Source organism: Wyeomyia smithii, chromosome 3, assembly GCF_029784165.1.
Source record: "Wyeomyia smithii strain HCP4-BCI-WySm-NY-G18 chromosome 3, ASM2978416v1, whole genome shotgun sequence".
Lineage (NCBI taxonomy): Eukaryota > Metazoa > Arthropoda > Insecta > Diptera > Culicidae > Wyeomyia > Wyeomyia smithii.
The window spans coordinates 193,201,500-193,217,968 of record NC_073696.1 but is presented as its reverse complement, the minus strand read 5'-3'; the positions used below and the strand labels follow the sequence as shown (position 1 = coordinate 193,217,968).

The following is a 16,469-nucleotide window of genomic DNA, read 5'->3' as shown; positions in this document are numbered from 1 at the left end:
TTTCCTGAATGCAAGGTATGCTGCTTTTAGAGTTTTTTTCATCTCGGTGCATTCTTTGTCCCACCATTGTTTGTTAGGACGAATTTTCAACTTGTTCTCAGGGGCGGGCCTCGTCTGAGATTGCAACGCGCTATCTAAAATTAATGTTGCAAGGAAGTTGTATTCGTCGGATGGAGAAAGCTCATCGGTTGTTCCGAGACCCTGGGATATTATGTTCGCGAATTTTTCCCAATCAATATTCCGGGTGAGGTCATACTCTACTTCGACTGTGGTAGCAGACTGGAGCCTGTTCATAATCGAAATACTTATTGGCGAATGGTCACTACCATGGGGATCTTGAATAATCTCCCATTTACAATCCAAAGCTATTGAGGAGGAACACATAGACAAGTCTAAAGTGCTCTCTCGTACTGGAGGCCTTGCTATTTTTGTAGCTAACCCAGGTATATTCAATAGGGTCATATCGAACTCGTCTAGTAAGCTTTCAATAAGAATAGCCCGGCTATCATCTCCAGGTGCTCCCAACGCCATACCGTGAGAATTGAAGTCTCCCGAAAGAAGACGTGGTGTCGGAAGCAGCTCCGTTATTTGAGTTAGCTGCAGCCGGTTAATAGTAGCTCTGGGTGGAATGTAGACTGATGCGACAGTGAGGCTCTCACCAGCAATTGTTATATGGCAAGCAACAATTTCTATACCATCAATTGCTGGAAGAGGGATTCGGAAGAATGGGTGGCATTTTTTGATACCAATGAGCACTCCACCATAAGAGTTTCCGCGGTCTAACCGGATGATATTGAAGTTTTGAACGGTTAGTGTTGTATCCGTTGATAACCATGTTTCTGATAGCGCGAAAATATCGCATTTGCTATCGTGAAGCAGGAGTTTAAATTTATTTAATTTGGGGGTCAAGCTCCTACAGTTCCATTGTATGATCCTTGTTGTCGATTCGTCACTTTTGTTGTCTGATTTAGACATCGAAGGATACGAACGCGAGGAGGGGCCATTTGGTGCTTAGTTGCTTACCCAACATGCAAATTGTTGGAAGCCAAGCCGAAATCATACTTTTAAGAGAATCGGATAAACCAAAAGTGGTAAATATCCATTCAACGATCATTTTGAATGAAATACATCAGAGGACGGTTTTTCAGATTCCGATGACAATTTAGCTGTGGGAACAGCTCGTTTCCCTGGGAGCTTAGGGAACTCTTTATCGCAATCAACTTTGAAACCTGGTGGTGATGCTCTAGCATTTTGCTTGGAAGTGGAACCACGAGGGGTATCATTAAGCGCCTTCTTCTGCTCCTTTCTAGGGAGTTTAGGAGAAGAAGCACTTGGCCGTTTTCGTACAGCTCCGGTTGATAGCAGAGGTTGATAATCCTCTTCGTCATCATTTGAATCATCGTTTTCCAAACTGGAGTAACGATTTTCCTCCTGCTGTAACGCTGTCTTCAGCATCTGTGCGAAAGACTGCTTACTGCGTTGTCTGGTCGATTTTTTTAGTGCGTCAGAGCGTAGCTTATACTTTGCGCACTCTTCAATTTTGTGTGGGTTGCCACCACATAAGGAGCATTTTGCTTCCTGTTCGCTACAAGTGTGGTTATTCTCCATTATTTCACCACACTTGCAACATTTAGTCTTATTACTGCAGTAGGCTTTCGTGTGCCCTAACTGCAAACAATTAGTACAGGTCATTACTTTCGGAATGAAAAGTCTAACCGGTAGTTGGAGTTTGAATAGCTCTAAATAATCCGGAAGCACTTTTCCTTCGAACGTCACTCTAAACGAGTCGTTCGGGGAGTATTTGCCCATGTTGTCTTTAGAATACATTCTCCGGCATTCTAGAATTTTTATTTCTGGAAGGTTTGGGGTTTTAAAACGTCCAGTTCCTTCCAGTATCTTTTTCTCTGTAGGATCGGGTTCTGTTATCACGCCCTCGATCTCAATAGCGCGTGCCGGAATATATACCCGGTACTCAATGGTAAAATTTTGATCTTCAACGACCGCATTTGCGTGTTCGAGATCAGAAAATGTCACCTTTAATTTGTCAGCTTTGACTTTATATACCTCGATTAGGCTGGTATATCTCAAGCGCAAAGTTTTACAAATTTGCACCACTTTCAGGGGTTTGTTTTTGGGACGAATATATACAACCCAGCGAAGTCCAGGTTGATTCTTCTGGTACTTCTTTACTCGAATTGGTGCGTCATTGGTGGATGGGATAGGCGAAGCAGTGTGACGAGGTCTCTTACGTTTTTTCTTCACTTCAGAGAAACCGTCCACACTGTTGTTAGGGGTGTCAGAGAAATCCATTACGGACTCTTCTCCCTCTGAACAGGAGGAAAGGTCCGGGGGAATAGACAGTCCACCCACCGCCATTGGGTCGTGAACTGTCTACCGCAGAAAATTTTATAAAAACGAGTTACTTATATACACAAAAGTAATGAAGATGATTTATATAATATAAAGTAGAAATAGGGAAAATAGGAAAAAAAAATATGTATATAAAGATATGCCAACGAGAATTAAATCGTAGTATCACTTATCTTATACATATATCGATGTAAATCCGCAACACTGGATACGCTGTCGCTGTAACCAGCGTTGCCAGGTATCCAGATTTAGCTGGATTATCCAGATTTTTGAACATGTATCCAGGTAGACAGCTTTGTTGTCCAATTATCCAGATTTTTCATGGATGATCTAGATTTTATCCAGATTTTATTTTCTCTGTTCCGCAAAAAGGTCATCACTTCAATTTTGGCGCGAAATTTTGCAATTTTGTCACCTCAAATTTTGCGTACTTCAAGACATTAATCCGAAAAATTAACCTTTCACACCACGATATGACCGCCAGATTTTTTCCAGATTTTTATTTTGCCTTTTCCAGATTTTTAAAAAAATGACCTGGCAACGCTGGCTGTAACTGCGTAGCGGCGGCGCCACTTGCTTCTCCCCAGTCGGGGTTGCCCCACAAGTCACAGCAATTCTCTGTGATGCGGGACGGGCAATCCGAAGTTAAATCTGCACACCTATCAGCATACGCGCCAAGTACACCACTACCACAGCTGCACTCCCCTGCTGCGGGGCAATCCAGACCAACGCAGTATATACGGTTGATCATGCCGCTCTCGTCTGCACGCACAGCGTACCACTACCAAAAAAATTGCACTGCACACGCGAACGCCAGAAAAAAGCGGGAATTAATTCGGTAAACTGCAGAACGCAAGAAACTCGACTTATCTGCTCGGCTGCCGAATAAGCAATGATGCCGAAATTATGTATAGTTTTTCCGAGATCATTTTGCTTTTGATCGATCAAAAGTGTTTTGTCATAGTAAAGTAATCGATTTTATACATATTTATTCATCTCAACACACCTTTATTCATCTCAGCACTCTTATCTGTCTTATTTGTTGTCAAATTTGACTAAATTTTGACGTGGGACTACGTCTTTGTTTTCGGATGCATTTTGTAAAATTGGAAATGAAACTAGCAAATGTTGCGTCAAATTTCGAACGATAATAGCAGCATAACCACATGATGGATAACAATAACCGATATGTTGTTGGATAGATAAAATGTTCAACAATATTATAAAACGCCAATAATGAAATTATTACATGGCTATGCAGAAAAAAATGATGAAAAGTTTCAAAGACAAACTTACGCGAACAATGAACCAATAACATGCGAGCATTCCTAGCACAGACGTGAATGGACAACAACCATTTCGTGATATCCTCTGTATCAATATCAAAAAAGAGATTAACAGAATTTCCCCGTCACCGTCATTTTATGTTTGCTTCTAATGAACTTAGAATAATTTGATGTCTCGAAGGTAAAGACTTTTCGACAAGTTTGAAACAACCCTTCGTCTTGAACAACTTCTAAAGCTGCTGTTAAGCCTGTAGTACACTCTTTGTCTAATGGTATAATATTTGACCTTCTGACATAATGGTCAAATTTATTTGACATCATGGTTGTTGTTTGCCCGTGTTTGCCCCATGTTAAAATTGGAGAGTGACAAATAATTATCTTTGACCAAATTTTTATCTGTCAAAAAGTGACAAATATTTGACGCTCGGTCAAAGAGTGTACTACAGGCTTTAGAGCGTAATAAAAACTAATGTCTTGAAAGAAAACATGCAACATGGTATGAGCAACAGTACCGTACAGTGAATGTGAAGCAGGGCGCCGCAGGTCTCTATTTCACCGGTACCGTAGAACGGGGCGAAACAGTCTGCGATATATCTTGCAGTGTACAAAAAATACTATAATGTATAGAATGAATATAAAAGTTTTAAAACATGGGTCTTGCCTTCCTTTATTAAAGGTGTAACGTCCATTTTGAATAAAATGAAATAAGTAATTCATTGTTTTATTGAAAAAATGTTGCATGTTTCTATTCACCCCGCAATGGGGCGAATAGAAACACTCGCCAATAAAATACGTTTTCCTTGTTCTGATAGAAAATTCTAGTTTTAATTTGAAGAAAACAGAACAATTGCATCATATTTATTGATATGAGAGGCAAGAAAACGATATAAAATATCAAAATAGTGGAAATGTTCGGTTTATTACTTCATGTTTGTTATCTTTTGAATGAATATGTTCTATAAGAGTCCTCATTAGGAACAGAAGGACTCGGGTTGGGTCAAGCATTTCCACCGGTCTGACATTTTCCGGTGTTTCATCTAGGACACGACATCCGGGAACATTTTGTCTTGGTGGAACTGAAACCTTCATGTCATGTCGAGCATCATGCAGCAGATAAATCAGACTTTCATCACGTTTTTTGAAACTAGCGTGGTTGTCTACTGGATTGAAGTCTAAAGGTAACATCCGATTTATCCGAGTAGTTGATTCTATATTTCGTAACCGCTTGACAAAAAAACAGTTTTTTACGCTTTTGGACTTTTTTGTTGGTAAGTCCTGACCATGGGCTGAAAATGCACAAAACATGTTCCACATCATTTTACTTATAAAACATTATAGCATTTCTCAAATCTATATGTTTTGGTACAAAAAATAGCCGCTACGGCGTTGTTTCTATTCGCCCCGTTATTCTGAAAACCGCGAGTTTTCCATGAAACATAGGTAACGTGGTGATGAATACCTTACGGCAATTCCTTAATTCAGCGTAAAAACTTGAAATGCATAACTACCGACCCAGTATATCACACGAACAAGTTCTAAGTGAAGCAGAATGGCTTCCACAGACAAAGTTTTTTAGTACTCGGAAACGTTCAGAATTTGAACCCCCATTTTGCATTTTTTTAAGCAAACCGACAGTAGTGCTGCTAACCCAAAATTGGGTTTGCAGGACTTGTTTACTATTGAACTATATAAGAAAATATTTTTTGCATGGTTTTTAAATGTAATCGAAGACTTAAAATCGCTTTTTTCGAGTTCGGAAGTTTTGTTTCTATTCGCCCCACTGTTTCTTTTCGCCCCGTTTTACGGTACACTTCTATTCTTTCATTCCTATTCATGTGCAATCGAGGAAAAACTGCAATGCTGTTGCTGATGCCCGATCAACCACTTTTTATGCACCTTTATGAAATGACAACAACTGAAATCAATCGATATAGGTTCAAAACTAATTGATAGCGATCGTTCTCGTTTCATGAAGAAACTTAAAGAGTGGTTGGTCGGGTGGCGATTAAAAGTTTATCTCATGAACATGATTACCATAAATTACTCATCATGAATTGAACATTTTTGCAACAGTTATAAGTAATAAGTTATTTTTATTTCATTTCATCTTCGATATTCACTAAACAATTGTGACCGGCATATACTAGTGTAGCGTGGGATGGCGGTCCGCCCCGGATGTCACCCTCTAGGGGGTGACATCCATGAGGAAAATTTTCATACGTATCACCTTCAAAAAGGTGACATCCGTGAGATTAAATATCAATTAGGCGGAGGTCGAGGTAAAACCCTCGAAAATAATATGAATTTGTTCCTAAGAGTATAGTTTCAACCAATTTTTCAAAAATTGGTAAATTGTGTGCAATTGAAAACGAGTGTTCTAACTCTCACACAACTCAAAAAAAAGTAGAAGCCGGCGAATGCTTGTGAATTTTTGGTCCATTTACTAAGGTTTATTTACTGAGATTTTTAACTTAACATTTTTTTGATTTTTAACTTAACAAATATTATAGTAGTATGAGCTGTCTTCGTAGCACAGCGAATTTACCTTTTTTAGAATTGTTGATTGCTGGAACTTGTTGATAGTTTTGTTTAACATAGCTTTATTTGTTGCCTATAGACTATTCTACGAACTGACAGGTGTCACGGATTCTGCTGATATTGAATGTTGCTTTTACGTGCGTTAGGTCAGCGGTTCCGAGTTTCCTGTCAAAATTTCATTCATTAATTGAGTTCAGAAACGTCTCGTAAAATGGTCTATTCCGGCTTCGATATTATTTTCAGAGTAAGATTCATTTAATAAGTTTGATTTAATCAGAGTTAAATAAGACAAAACCATTCAATATGATAACGTATTATTGGATTTATTTATTTATTTATTTATTTTTTTTGAGGAAATAGAGTTAGTTCTGATTAATGCGTCTAATTAGGAGAAATTCTTGGTGCTTCTTCAACAACAACGACACGTTTGTACCTTATCAAATAAATGGTGTTTGCACAAAAAAAGCACTTCCGCCAAGTGTAAACGATATTTTTTCAATTGTTGTTAATTATATTTCAAATAAAATTAGAGGGCGCTTGAGAAAAAAAATACATATGTCACTGCACAAACGAATTGATTCTGTCTGCGGATTCTGTAGCATTTGTAATAAAAAATCTCTTTTATTACAAAATCTCTTTATTTACAGTGTTTAGTCCCACCACGGTGCTCCCACAGACCGTTATTATCAAACAAAAAATACCATCAAAACGGTGAATGCCAGTTTGTTCGTTATGATGTCCTTCATCTGTGGGTAAATTTTTGGAAAAATTGTTGGTGGCATTTTTGAGTTATGTCCATTCTATGTTAAAATGGCCGATATCCTTAGTAAATTCATATCAGTTATTGGTTTTAGTCTCAGATTTCAATGGTAGTTTGTAGGTATAGATGTCTGCCCACCTATAAACAATTTACATAATCTAAAAAACAAGCCTAAGGGCATCTTCAGCGGTGGTCTATTTTTGAAACAACTTTATACTAGATTTACACCAGCGAAACCTAAATAGAACCAGCTAATATAGACCAACTTTTCGTTCTCCGCACCGGTGTTGTATATCTTGTTGTTTTAAACCGCTGACATCTGTTAGGGCATCTTCAGCGGTGGTCTATTTTTGAAACAAATTTATACTAGATTTACTGATGCGCAATGTCACCCCAGCATTTTGAACGTTTTCAGTTCAGTGTCTTCGAGAAACATTTTTCTGGCCTTTCAAGGCCTCCTCTAGTCCCACTACGATTAACAAATAGCCAACATATTTATCATCCTGGTAGCTGATGGTTGCAAACCAACTAGTTGAACCTGCGGTTATGGTCTTCCAGAATTCCCCCTTTTGCTGGTCGGTTTCCTTGAAGCCAAAAACGAAAAACCTGTTCCTTTTCTTCTTCAGAAAAACCACAAAAACATATTGTGAATTGTCATGAAAAATCTTTGTTTTGTTTATTTCTCAACACTCGCAAAACATTTATATGGAAATAGCTAAAATGAGGTATTCAATTAAAATATGACATTTTACCCACCTATTGTTAGCGTACAAAGGGTTTTAGAACGATCTATTTCTTGTTCCAAAAAGTGACAAAAATAGACCAAAACGTATACCAGTTTCAAATTTTTTCAATTTAGATCTGGTATAAAACAAAATTTACACCACCGGTGCAGCAGTGAATTTGAGTTTGTTCCAAAAAAATTAAACAAAACAACGATTTGGACCACCGCTGAAGATGCCCTTACACTGTCAACAATTCAATACCCCATGCTATCAGTTAATGAGACTTGTTATAATAAAAAAACACCCAATATTTAACAAACGGAAATTCGATAATTTTTACGCACATTAAACGATTACTTTGGCAAGACACTTTATATCCACAAGACTTTATGGATTTGACGGTTTGACCCGAGCGTCAATGACATTTCTCAGGATGGATTGGTATGATCTAAAATTTCTGCTACAAGTAGGGTTTCGGAGGATAGCGTAAAATATTTGATCGCGTAGGTCACATACTGCCAGTTATGCTTCAAGCACAGACTAACAGACGTAACACTGGAACCTAGCTCCATCGCCATCAAAAACGATCATTTCAAATTTTCATTCAAATAACAGTCGTCGCGCAACAACGCCGTCTGGGGCGCTGTCATGCAATCTCATACATATTTTGTGGTTCCCCACTTGACACATGCAGTAACGCTAGCGCTGATGTCGAAATACATGACGCAGCGCGAACACGGTACTAGATGGTGCTAGTGTTACTAACGTAAAGTACTAGAATCTTTTGAACGATGATTTTATTGAAAATTTATTTGAAGTGTTATGTCTGTTAGTCTGTGCTTCAAGCTTAAAAGGAGCAGTCATTGTCATTTGCCCTGCGGCTCATCTAACCCGCAAAGTTGAAAAATACGAAAAACGAAACATAACGCCCTCAGCGATCATTTAGTTTTGTTCGAGTTGCTCGAAACGAAATGCGCAATGTCACCCCAGCATTTTGAACGTTTTCAGTTCAGTGTCTTCTAGGAACATTTTTCTGGCCTCTTAAGTTCTCCTCTAGTCCCAATACAATTAAGGCGACGGTTATGGTCTTTCAGAATTCCCCCTTTTGTTGGTCGGTTTCCTTGATGCCAAAAACGACAAACCTGTTCATATTCTGCTTCAGAAAAGCCACAAAAATGAATTGTGACATACTGTCTGCTCAATGAACTTGCGTGTTAACGGAAAAAGCCGTTGTTAAAAAAATAGAAATTCAGTTCGAAAAAATGAATTGTGAGTTGTCATGAAAAATCTTTGTTTTGTTTATTCCCCAACACTCGCAAAACGCTTATATGGAAATAGCCAAAAATGAGGTATTCAATTGAAATATGACATTTTACCCACCTATTGGCAGCGTACAAAGGGTTTTAGAACGATCTATTTCTTGTTCCAAAAAGTGACAAAAATAGACCAAAACGTATACCAGTTTCAAATTTTTTCAATTTAGATCTGGTATAAAACAAAATTCACACCACCGGTGCAGCAGTGAATTTGAGTTTGTTCCAAAAAAATAGAACAAAACAACGATTTGGACCACCGCTGAAGATGCCCTAAGCTTTGGAAAGGACATAATTTTTTCATTTCCATATAAGTTATATGAGTGAAAGGTCGCTCAACCGAATTAAACTCAATGAACACATAAACAATAAACGGTAGATAGATAAATCCTTTTTCAACTTCATTTTACGGTTGTAGGATTCAACTGCTTGTACCGAAGATAAAGTTGAAATGAAGCCATTACCCAAAAATATAACCTTCAACTACGCCACTGTGATACCGACAAATTATTTGCACGGGAATTTACCTCGAATTTGAGAATCATCATTTACAAATTGGCATAATTCTCGAGTTTAGTATTTTGGAGTTTACAAAGAATAAATTCATTCTTGCTCACCCTCTTCCTGCCCACGCTAATCAGATAGACAAAAACTGTTGCTTTAGGGTCTCTATGTACCTAAATAAATATTCGAATTATTAATTAATAAATGATGACATAACTTATACTCCCCTCCTTATTCCATTTTAATACGTCACTGAGATATACCAAAGTCTCAGATGACACAGTAATGCCGCAAAACCCCGCCTCATACCCAAAAATTGCACAGTTATCGTGGAGGATGTTTTTAAGTTAACTAAATACAAATAACCCCCCCCCCCCCTTACCAACGCTAATGAGATAGAGCAATACAGCACTCGTGCGCTAATTGCACGAAAGTTGCAGTGCAACTAGCGGATGGGCTTTTTAATTGCATGAACTCAAAACTGTCAAAAATTTTTAGGGGGTGCGCTAATGTTTGGTTTTCGTGTATCCGTTTACGAATCAATTTCGAACCAGTCAGATTTTTTCATACATTGCAACTTAGTTGGAGTGTAACGAACATTACTGTATTTCAGAGAATCCCACGTTTTCAGAAGCTGTTCAGTGTGTGGACAGCTTAATGCGACATTTCAGTGAGGATTCGACACAAGTGATCAAATTGAAATTAATTAGATCGACTATAATTGAAAACAAATTGGGCAAACGTGCAATGTAATTATGTATATTTGTTATTTAGTACATACAACCGGAATCTAAAATAACAAAATTAAAAATATTGAATTTATTTTCAGTTAATTAAATATTTCGCGCATTCAGTATCCCCTCGCAAAACTTGACAGAGAGACATTAGCTTCAAAAACCACGTGTAGTTTGACGCAAAACTGCTTTTTAATTGCACTTTCGTGCAACTAACGGACGTGCAATTAAAACGCAGTGCAACTAAATCGCGTGCAATTAGCGAACGAGTGCTGTACCTTAATCTAGAGAAACATTTCAAAAGATCCCATCTGCTTTGATCGATTTTGTCAATCTTTTAATTTTGTCAATGGTTCAGCATTAGCAAGTATTCTGAGAGTAGTTTTAATTCAATGGGTTAAATTTGACCCTCCACTATCAAATTGAGCAAAGAATATATCATAAAGAGTGTTCAATGTGATCCAAACTCTCTCTCTCTCTCTCTCTCTCTCTCTCTCTCTCTCTGTCTCTCCCTCCCTCCCTTTCTCTCACTCACTCTCTCTCTCCCTCTCACTCACTCTCTCCCCATCTCTCACTCACTCTCCCTCTCACTCCCCCTCTCTTTCACTCTCTTTCTTTCTATCTCTCTTTCCCTCTCTTTCTTTCTATCTCTCTATCTCACTCCATCTCCCCCTCCTCTCTCTCCCTCCCTCTCTCCGTCCCTCTCTCCCTCTCACCCAATCTATCTTTCACTCTCTATTTCACTCTATCTCTCTCACTCTCTCACTCTTTCACTCTCATTCCCTCTCTCGCTCTCTCACTCTCATTCTCTCTCTCACTCTTATTTTCTCACTTTCATTCTCTCTCTCACACTCTCTCTTTCCCTCTCCCTCTCTCTCGGATTCGAAATTTACGTGATTTTTTGGCGTATTTTTCCCTGAAAAGTAGTTTTTCACACGTTTCACGTTTTTCGCATGGGCGTGTTTTTTATTTTGAGTGTTGTCTTCGTTTCTTCCTCCCAGGTCTACACACTGAAAAAAAATCACATGCTCACACCAAATGCTCTTTACACATGAATACCAATAAACCAACCCAACCGTTTTAACCGGTCGACCCATATCGATTTTTAATGGAATTCACGGTATTTTGAAGTGTTTTGGCATTTGACGGTTTCTACCATTGAAATCTGAGTGTAAAAAGATTGATTTTGGTATGTATGACATGGCAAACCGAAGTGTAAGACACTTGATTTTGTGTTGTGAAGTGAAACGCAAGTGTATTCCACTTAGATATGAAATGTTTCATCTATTAGCACAGAAGTAAGTGGAATCCACTTGGCAGTAACGTGTCGATTTTTATAGTGTATAGATCTATATAGTGTCTATGGAGTTGACCTGCGATAACGCACACATTTATGAAATATGACAACAGTAGATCCAAAGACTAACAGACGTACCACTACATACACAATTTTTAAAAATGTGGTTCTGATTAACTTGCGTGACACTTACTGGACATATTCTGGAAAAGATTAACTTCCGTCATTTCTAGCAACCATACCCTTATCTGTTGTTTCTGGCAGCACGGCGTGCAATAACTGTCAACTGAGTCCAAAGGAAAAAAAGGACAGTGTCACCACTGCTGCGGCTGGAATATTCCGCGTAACTGAAAACCATTTTGACTCCCGGTGTTTTGACCTACGAAAATCAATTTCGTGGTACGTCTGTTCGTCTGTGGTATATTCTGCCTGGATTGTGCCTAACGAAATAACACAGCTGTCATTGATTTTATTTTCGAAAGTATTTAGCAGAAATTATTGAAACTTTTTACAAATATAGGTTTTTAGGTGGATTTCAGAATTTACGCTTTTTTTAACGTGGACTCCGGAATTTACGCGGTTTTCGGTTTTTCACGCACTACGCATTCCTGCGTTAAAAGAGAATGTAACACTAGTAATAATTTTCAAACTATGTAAATCTCTTACAGTGTTCATTAATTCGTTTATTCTAGATTCAACAAATTTGTTCACGCGAAAATCGTTAGTCAAGCATCTGGAACTGGGTGAACACAAAATTCCATCGGTTTCGCTACAGCGCCAGCTATGTGTCAAATAATGATTCTTCATTTGTTTGCAGAACGTTTTTTGTGAATAGCATTTTATTATGAGAGCAAAAAACAGGGATACCAGATGTAAGCATTTGTCTGCATTGCGAATTGCAGCCATTGGAGAGCTTGTTCTTGTATACAAATATCGATTAAACATTGTTTCATTTGAAGTTTTGCATATTTGAACTTAATTTAATCTAGATTCATGCAAATTGTTTAATACTTTGAGTAAATTTGTAAAAGCATGCTTTTCGAAGTGTGATTACTATTTTCTTAAAACTTCTGGCATCTCTGGCGAAATTATGATAAACGTCAGTTTACAGTTGGCGTCAGAGCTAACGTCAAGTGATAGTATTTTTGATCTCGAACTTTACATGAATATAATCAATTGAGGAGCGTGTGCCGGTAAAATTTACATACAACAGCATTTGTATCCTGCTCTTATATTGTACAGTTTATAAAAAATAATAGTTTTAATAGTACTCATGGCCGGACTAGAATCGATGATTGTTGAAGATAAAACTCAACCCCAGAAAGCAGTTGACCGTGAGAAGGTATATTTTTTTAAGTGTTCTCAGCGAAGCCAAACAGGATTTGCTTTTCATACATTAAAACCAAGTTCAGTTGTGGTAGGAATGGGAAAAAGTTCAACAAATCAGTACTGATTGCCGACCAACAATTCATAATAATATACATATAGGTTAAGCGCGAAACTAAAAAAAAAATAATTTTAATTTTTGTTTTTGTTTAGACATGCCCATTGTTACTGCGAGTGTTTTGCTCAACCGGTCGGCATCATTCAGCCAGCGAGTACAATCACGGAAATGTTCCTTCCAATGAACTGCAGATTTATACTTGGATGGACGCCACGCTGCGGGAGCTGACAACTTTAGTCCGTGATGTGAATCCGGAAACTCGACGCAAAGGTACGTACTTTGATTTCGCCATAGTTTCACCTGATCGCGGTTCTCAGTACCGAATGCGTGAAATCGGAGTTACCTGCTCCGGTCAAAAGGGTGCGGATGATGGAAAAACCCTGTTTCATGCTAAGTTCAATATTGGAGATTATATGGATATCAATATCACTCCACCAAATCGTATGCCGCCGCCGTTGAGACGGCCTCGTCATTACTAGGGTCGGCAGAAACCCGATTTTCGTTGGGCCGGAAGCTCGACGATCGGGAGAAATAAATAACAATGCATTTAACACGAGAAAGTTTTTCGCGAGAGTGGAGTTTGTTTCAATTCTTTTCTTTTAATTAGAAAGTTTAAGTCGTACAATTATAATAAATACAATCCTAATGACGAAAATAGCACCCTGACGTGAATCGAACCGCACGAGTAAATTTTTCGAAGAGAAATCCTTACTAGAGTTAGTACTTCGTCGAAGAGGACAGCCTAAAAATATTAGTTTCTATTAAACTGGCCCTGGGCCGGCCGCTTTGTTTTGCCGGCATTGTTCCTGAGCTGTATTTCATCTTCCAACTCCTCTTCATCCTCTTCGTCGCGCTTATTAGGGTCGCACAGGATGCCAGTCTCATAACTGTATTCACGTTTTTCACCGTCGGGATCAACATAACCATAGCGTCCACTAAAAAAATTAAAATAATTAGCTTGACAAATTAAAACAATAATTAAATTAGTCCTACCGAGTAACACAATCGATGCCGATGGTTTCCTCTTTGAAAGAACCGTCGTCGTTTTCAAAGCCCCACGTGATAGAACCATCCTCGTGTTCCTCACGCCACTTACGCAAAATTTGGGCAACTGGCTTGCGTCGGCGTTCGTTATCGGAGTGCTGTCGGCTGTTGTGCGGTCGATTTTCATCATCTAAATGCTGCTGGTGGCGGACTGGGGCGGGCCTTGAGATGACTTGTTGCTGGGCTGGACGGTACTGCTTTGGAGCTGGAACTGGTGCGGATGGGCGCTCGGATGGTACGTTGAATCGCTGCGCATTAGGTAATACCTCCTTGTCCGTTGAAAAGAATCGCTCTGGAATTTGGGCCCGTGGAATGGGGGCAGGTCGGTTGTCCTGTGAGTTGAATCGGGAAAGGATGTTTTGTTGAATTTCACGTTCGTCTAATTCTTCGGGTATGGAGTGCTGTTGGGGAGCAGGAGAGGTATGGATGATTGGAATAAATGGTTGGGAGTTTTCGTGCTCTTCGCGTTCTTCGGTGACGGGTTTATGCGCCGGCTCGAGAAACTTAGGGGTTGAAATTTGAATCGCATTTGGAATCTGGTTTGGACGGATCGAACCCGGCCGGCGTACTCGCAGCACTGGGACCTGGTGGTGGGAAAGCACTCGTTCTTCACGGATCGGCACACCACGTACTATGGGTATCGGAACGGCACCGGGGATGTTGATTCGGGGCGGTTGAGGTCCATATTGTGCACCGGTCAACGATAAAAGCCCTGCGAGAGGGATCTGCAATGAAAAGGGATAAACAGGTTCAATTTGTACAGCATTTCGCAATTGTTGACGGTTCTAAGGAGGATAATGTCATTACCGTTCCGTTAATATCAAATAGGTATGTTAGGATTCATTGAAAAACACACGAAGTGATGAATTTGTTAAACACAACATTCACATGTCAATTTATATTATTTCCTATGTAAATTTCTGAACCACCATTATAATGCAAATAAGTGAAATTTTTGTTATCTACCCAAATTGATCTATTGTTGTCGGGGTTCCCCAAACAAAAGCACACAAGGTGTTGGGTACACATGCTTAGAATACAAGTCACATCCGAAAGCAGTTCATCAGTGCCATGCCCCGCGTGACTTTGTTCCCATTGATTGAAAACAGTTGCATAAAGAGGCGAAATCAATTTCTCACCTGTTGCCGGATTGGTGCTCCGTCGGCAAACATTGTAGCCATGAGCAGTTTATTGGCAAATGAAGATCGCTTTCTATTCATTTTATTCATGTTTTGCATGTCGTGTCGACGTTGTCGATTTGCATTATCCGGTTCGATGGACTGTCAAGGTGTGGAAAATTGCAGCAAATTCGAAGCCAATGCGATCGATCGTCCAATGTTATAAAAAACGAAAGTAATAAGCCGGTTTCACTAGTGCAGTTCACAACTGGCTTTCAGCCTGGTAGTGAGCCCACAAGAAAATTCATACAATTATGCAACTCATCCAGTCGTATTTATTCACCGCAACTAGAGCGCGGGGCACGCTAAAAACAAACGGTTCAATATGTATACCATTCTTCCGAATTTTTACAGTTACCGAATTAAAATGAATTTTCCCATTAGTACAATTTTCCAACAACAGTTTTTGTACGGATACTGCCAGGAAAACAAAACCTAATTAGACAACAACCAACCAATCACTTCATTATTGTTATTCATTTTTCGTACCAATCATGGCCCACATTTTACAGCCCCAGTGAATTGCCGGCCCGACGCGACGACGCGGATCATGCATGGATGGAGATTAAGGTGTAACGTACATAATTCGTTGTGTAATGCAGTATTATGATTTGTTATCAATTACGAAACCGGTCTGGGTTTTTTTTATTTTTTGCTTAAGAACATAATGATTTGATGAATAGAGTAAAATCAATTTGATTTTTTGATAAAATTAGGTTCAAGTATATTTCTAACGAATTCGAAAGTGTGTAGGCCCATGATAAAAACTCAACGGAAATTCCGATTTAGTGTCGTTGTCAGCTATACTTAATTATAATAATTTTGGAATCATTTCTTATGAGCCACTTCCTTGTTTTGAAAAATTTCCTATTAAACTTCTTTATTTTATTCTCGTTAGCAATCAATTTTTGCTTGCCATTTTCTTTTATTCATAAGTTTAGGCTGTAATTGGATCATTTTCCTTTTTGAACTTTTCCTCTCGTTAGAATTCCCTGATTTGTTCAAATCAAATATTATAATCATTTTTTTAAATTTTTTTTCTGGGTTCCAGAAGTATTCACAGTCGTTTTTCTGTTCCCTCGAACGGTTTTTTTAAATTTCTAATTGATTTCTGTTGTAGCTTTTTCGCTGTTTCATGTTTTCAGGCATTTTGACAGTATTTTGATTATGTAATTTTCAGGTCGTTCTGTCTTCTAGAAGTTGGAGATATATTTAAGATCATTTTATTTTTATACTTTCTAAACCGCGTTAGGAGCCATATTCCTTAGCGGTTTGT

The 16,469-nt window shown here is 38.7% G+C and overlaps 3 protein-coding genes across 4 annotated transcripts in view; 1 reads left to right on the top strand and 2 right to left on the bottom strand.

Moving 5' to 3' along the window:
• Positions 1 to 1,110: 1,110 nt before the first annotated feature.
• On the bottom strand, positions 1,111 to 2,376 carry LOC129728958 (uncharacterized). The gene has a single exon (XM_055687435.1). It carries the CDS (start codon positions 2,374 to 2,376, stop codon positions 1,111 to 1,113), a length of 1,266 nt encoding a protein of 421 aa, XP_055543410.1.
• Positions 2,377 to 12,624: 10,248 nt separating this feature from the next.
• Positions 12,625 to 13,648, top strand: LOC129731269 (histone deacetylase complex subunit SAP18). Its single transcript, XM_055691127.1, has 2 exons — positions 12,625 to 12,869; positions 13,067 to 13,648. Exons 1-2 carry the CDS (start codon positions 12,801 to 12,803, stop codon positions 13,448 to 13,450), a joined length of 453 nt encoding a protein of 150 aa, XP_055547102.1. The 5' UTR covers positions 12,625 to 12,800; the 3' UTR covers positions 13,451 to 13,648.
• The window catches only part of LOC129731268 (uncharacterized), a 30,137-nt gene continuing 27,185 nt past the window's right edge, over positions 13,518 to 16,469 (bottom strand). Inside the window, exons 1-5 of one of the 2 annotated variants that reach the window (XM_055691125.1) lie at positions 15,552 to 15,589; positions 15,444 to 15,498; positions 15,155 to 15,295; positions 13,965 to 14,740; positions 13,518 to 13,906 (exon numbers count right to left, since the gene is read on the bottom strand). In XM_055691125.1, coding sequence (XP_055547100.1) covers positions 13,723 to 13,906; positions 13,965 to 14,740; positions 15,155 to 15,295; positions 15,444 to 15,498; positions 15,552 to 15,574 — 1,179 coding nt within the window. In that variant the 5' untranslated portion in view covers positions 15,575 to 15,589 and the 3' untranslated portion in view covers positions 13,518 to 13,722. Of the gene's footprint in view, positions 13,907 to 13,964; positions 14,741 to 15,154; positions 15,296 to 15,443; positions 15,499 to 15,551; positions 15,590 to 16,469 lie in introns of those variants that run through there. The other variant, XM_055691126.1, reaches the window with a different exon arrangement.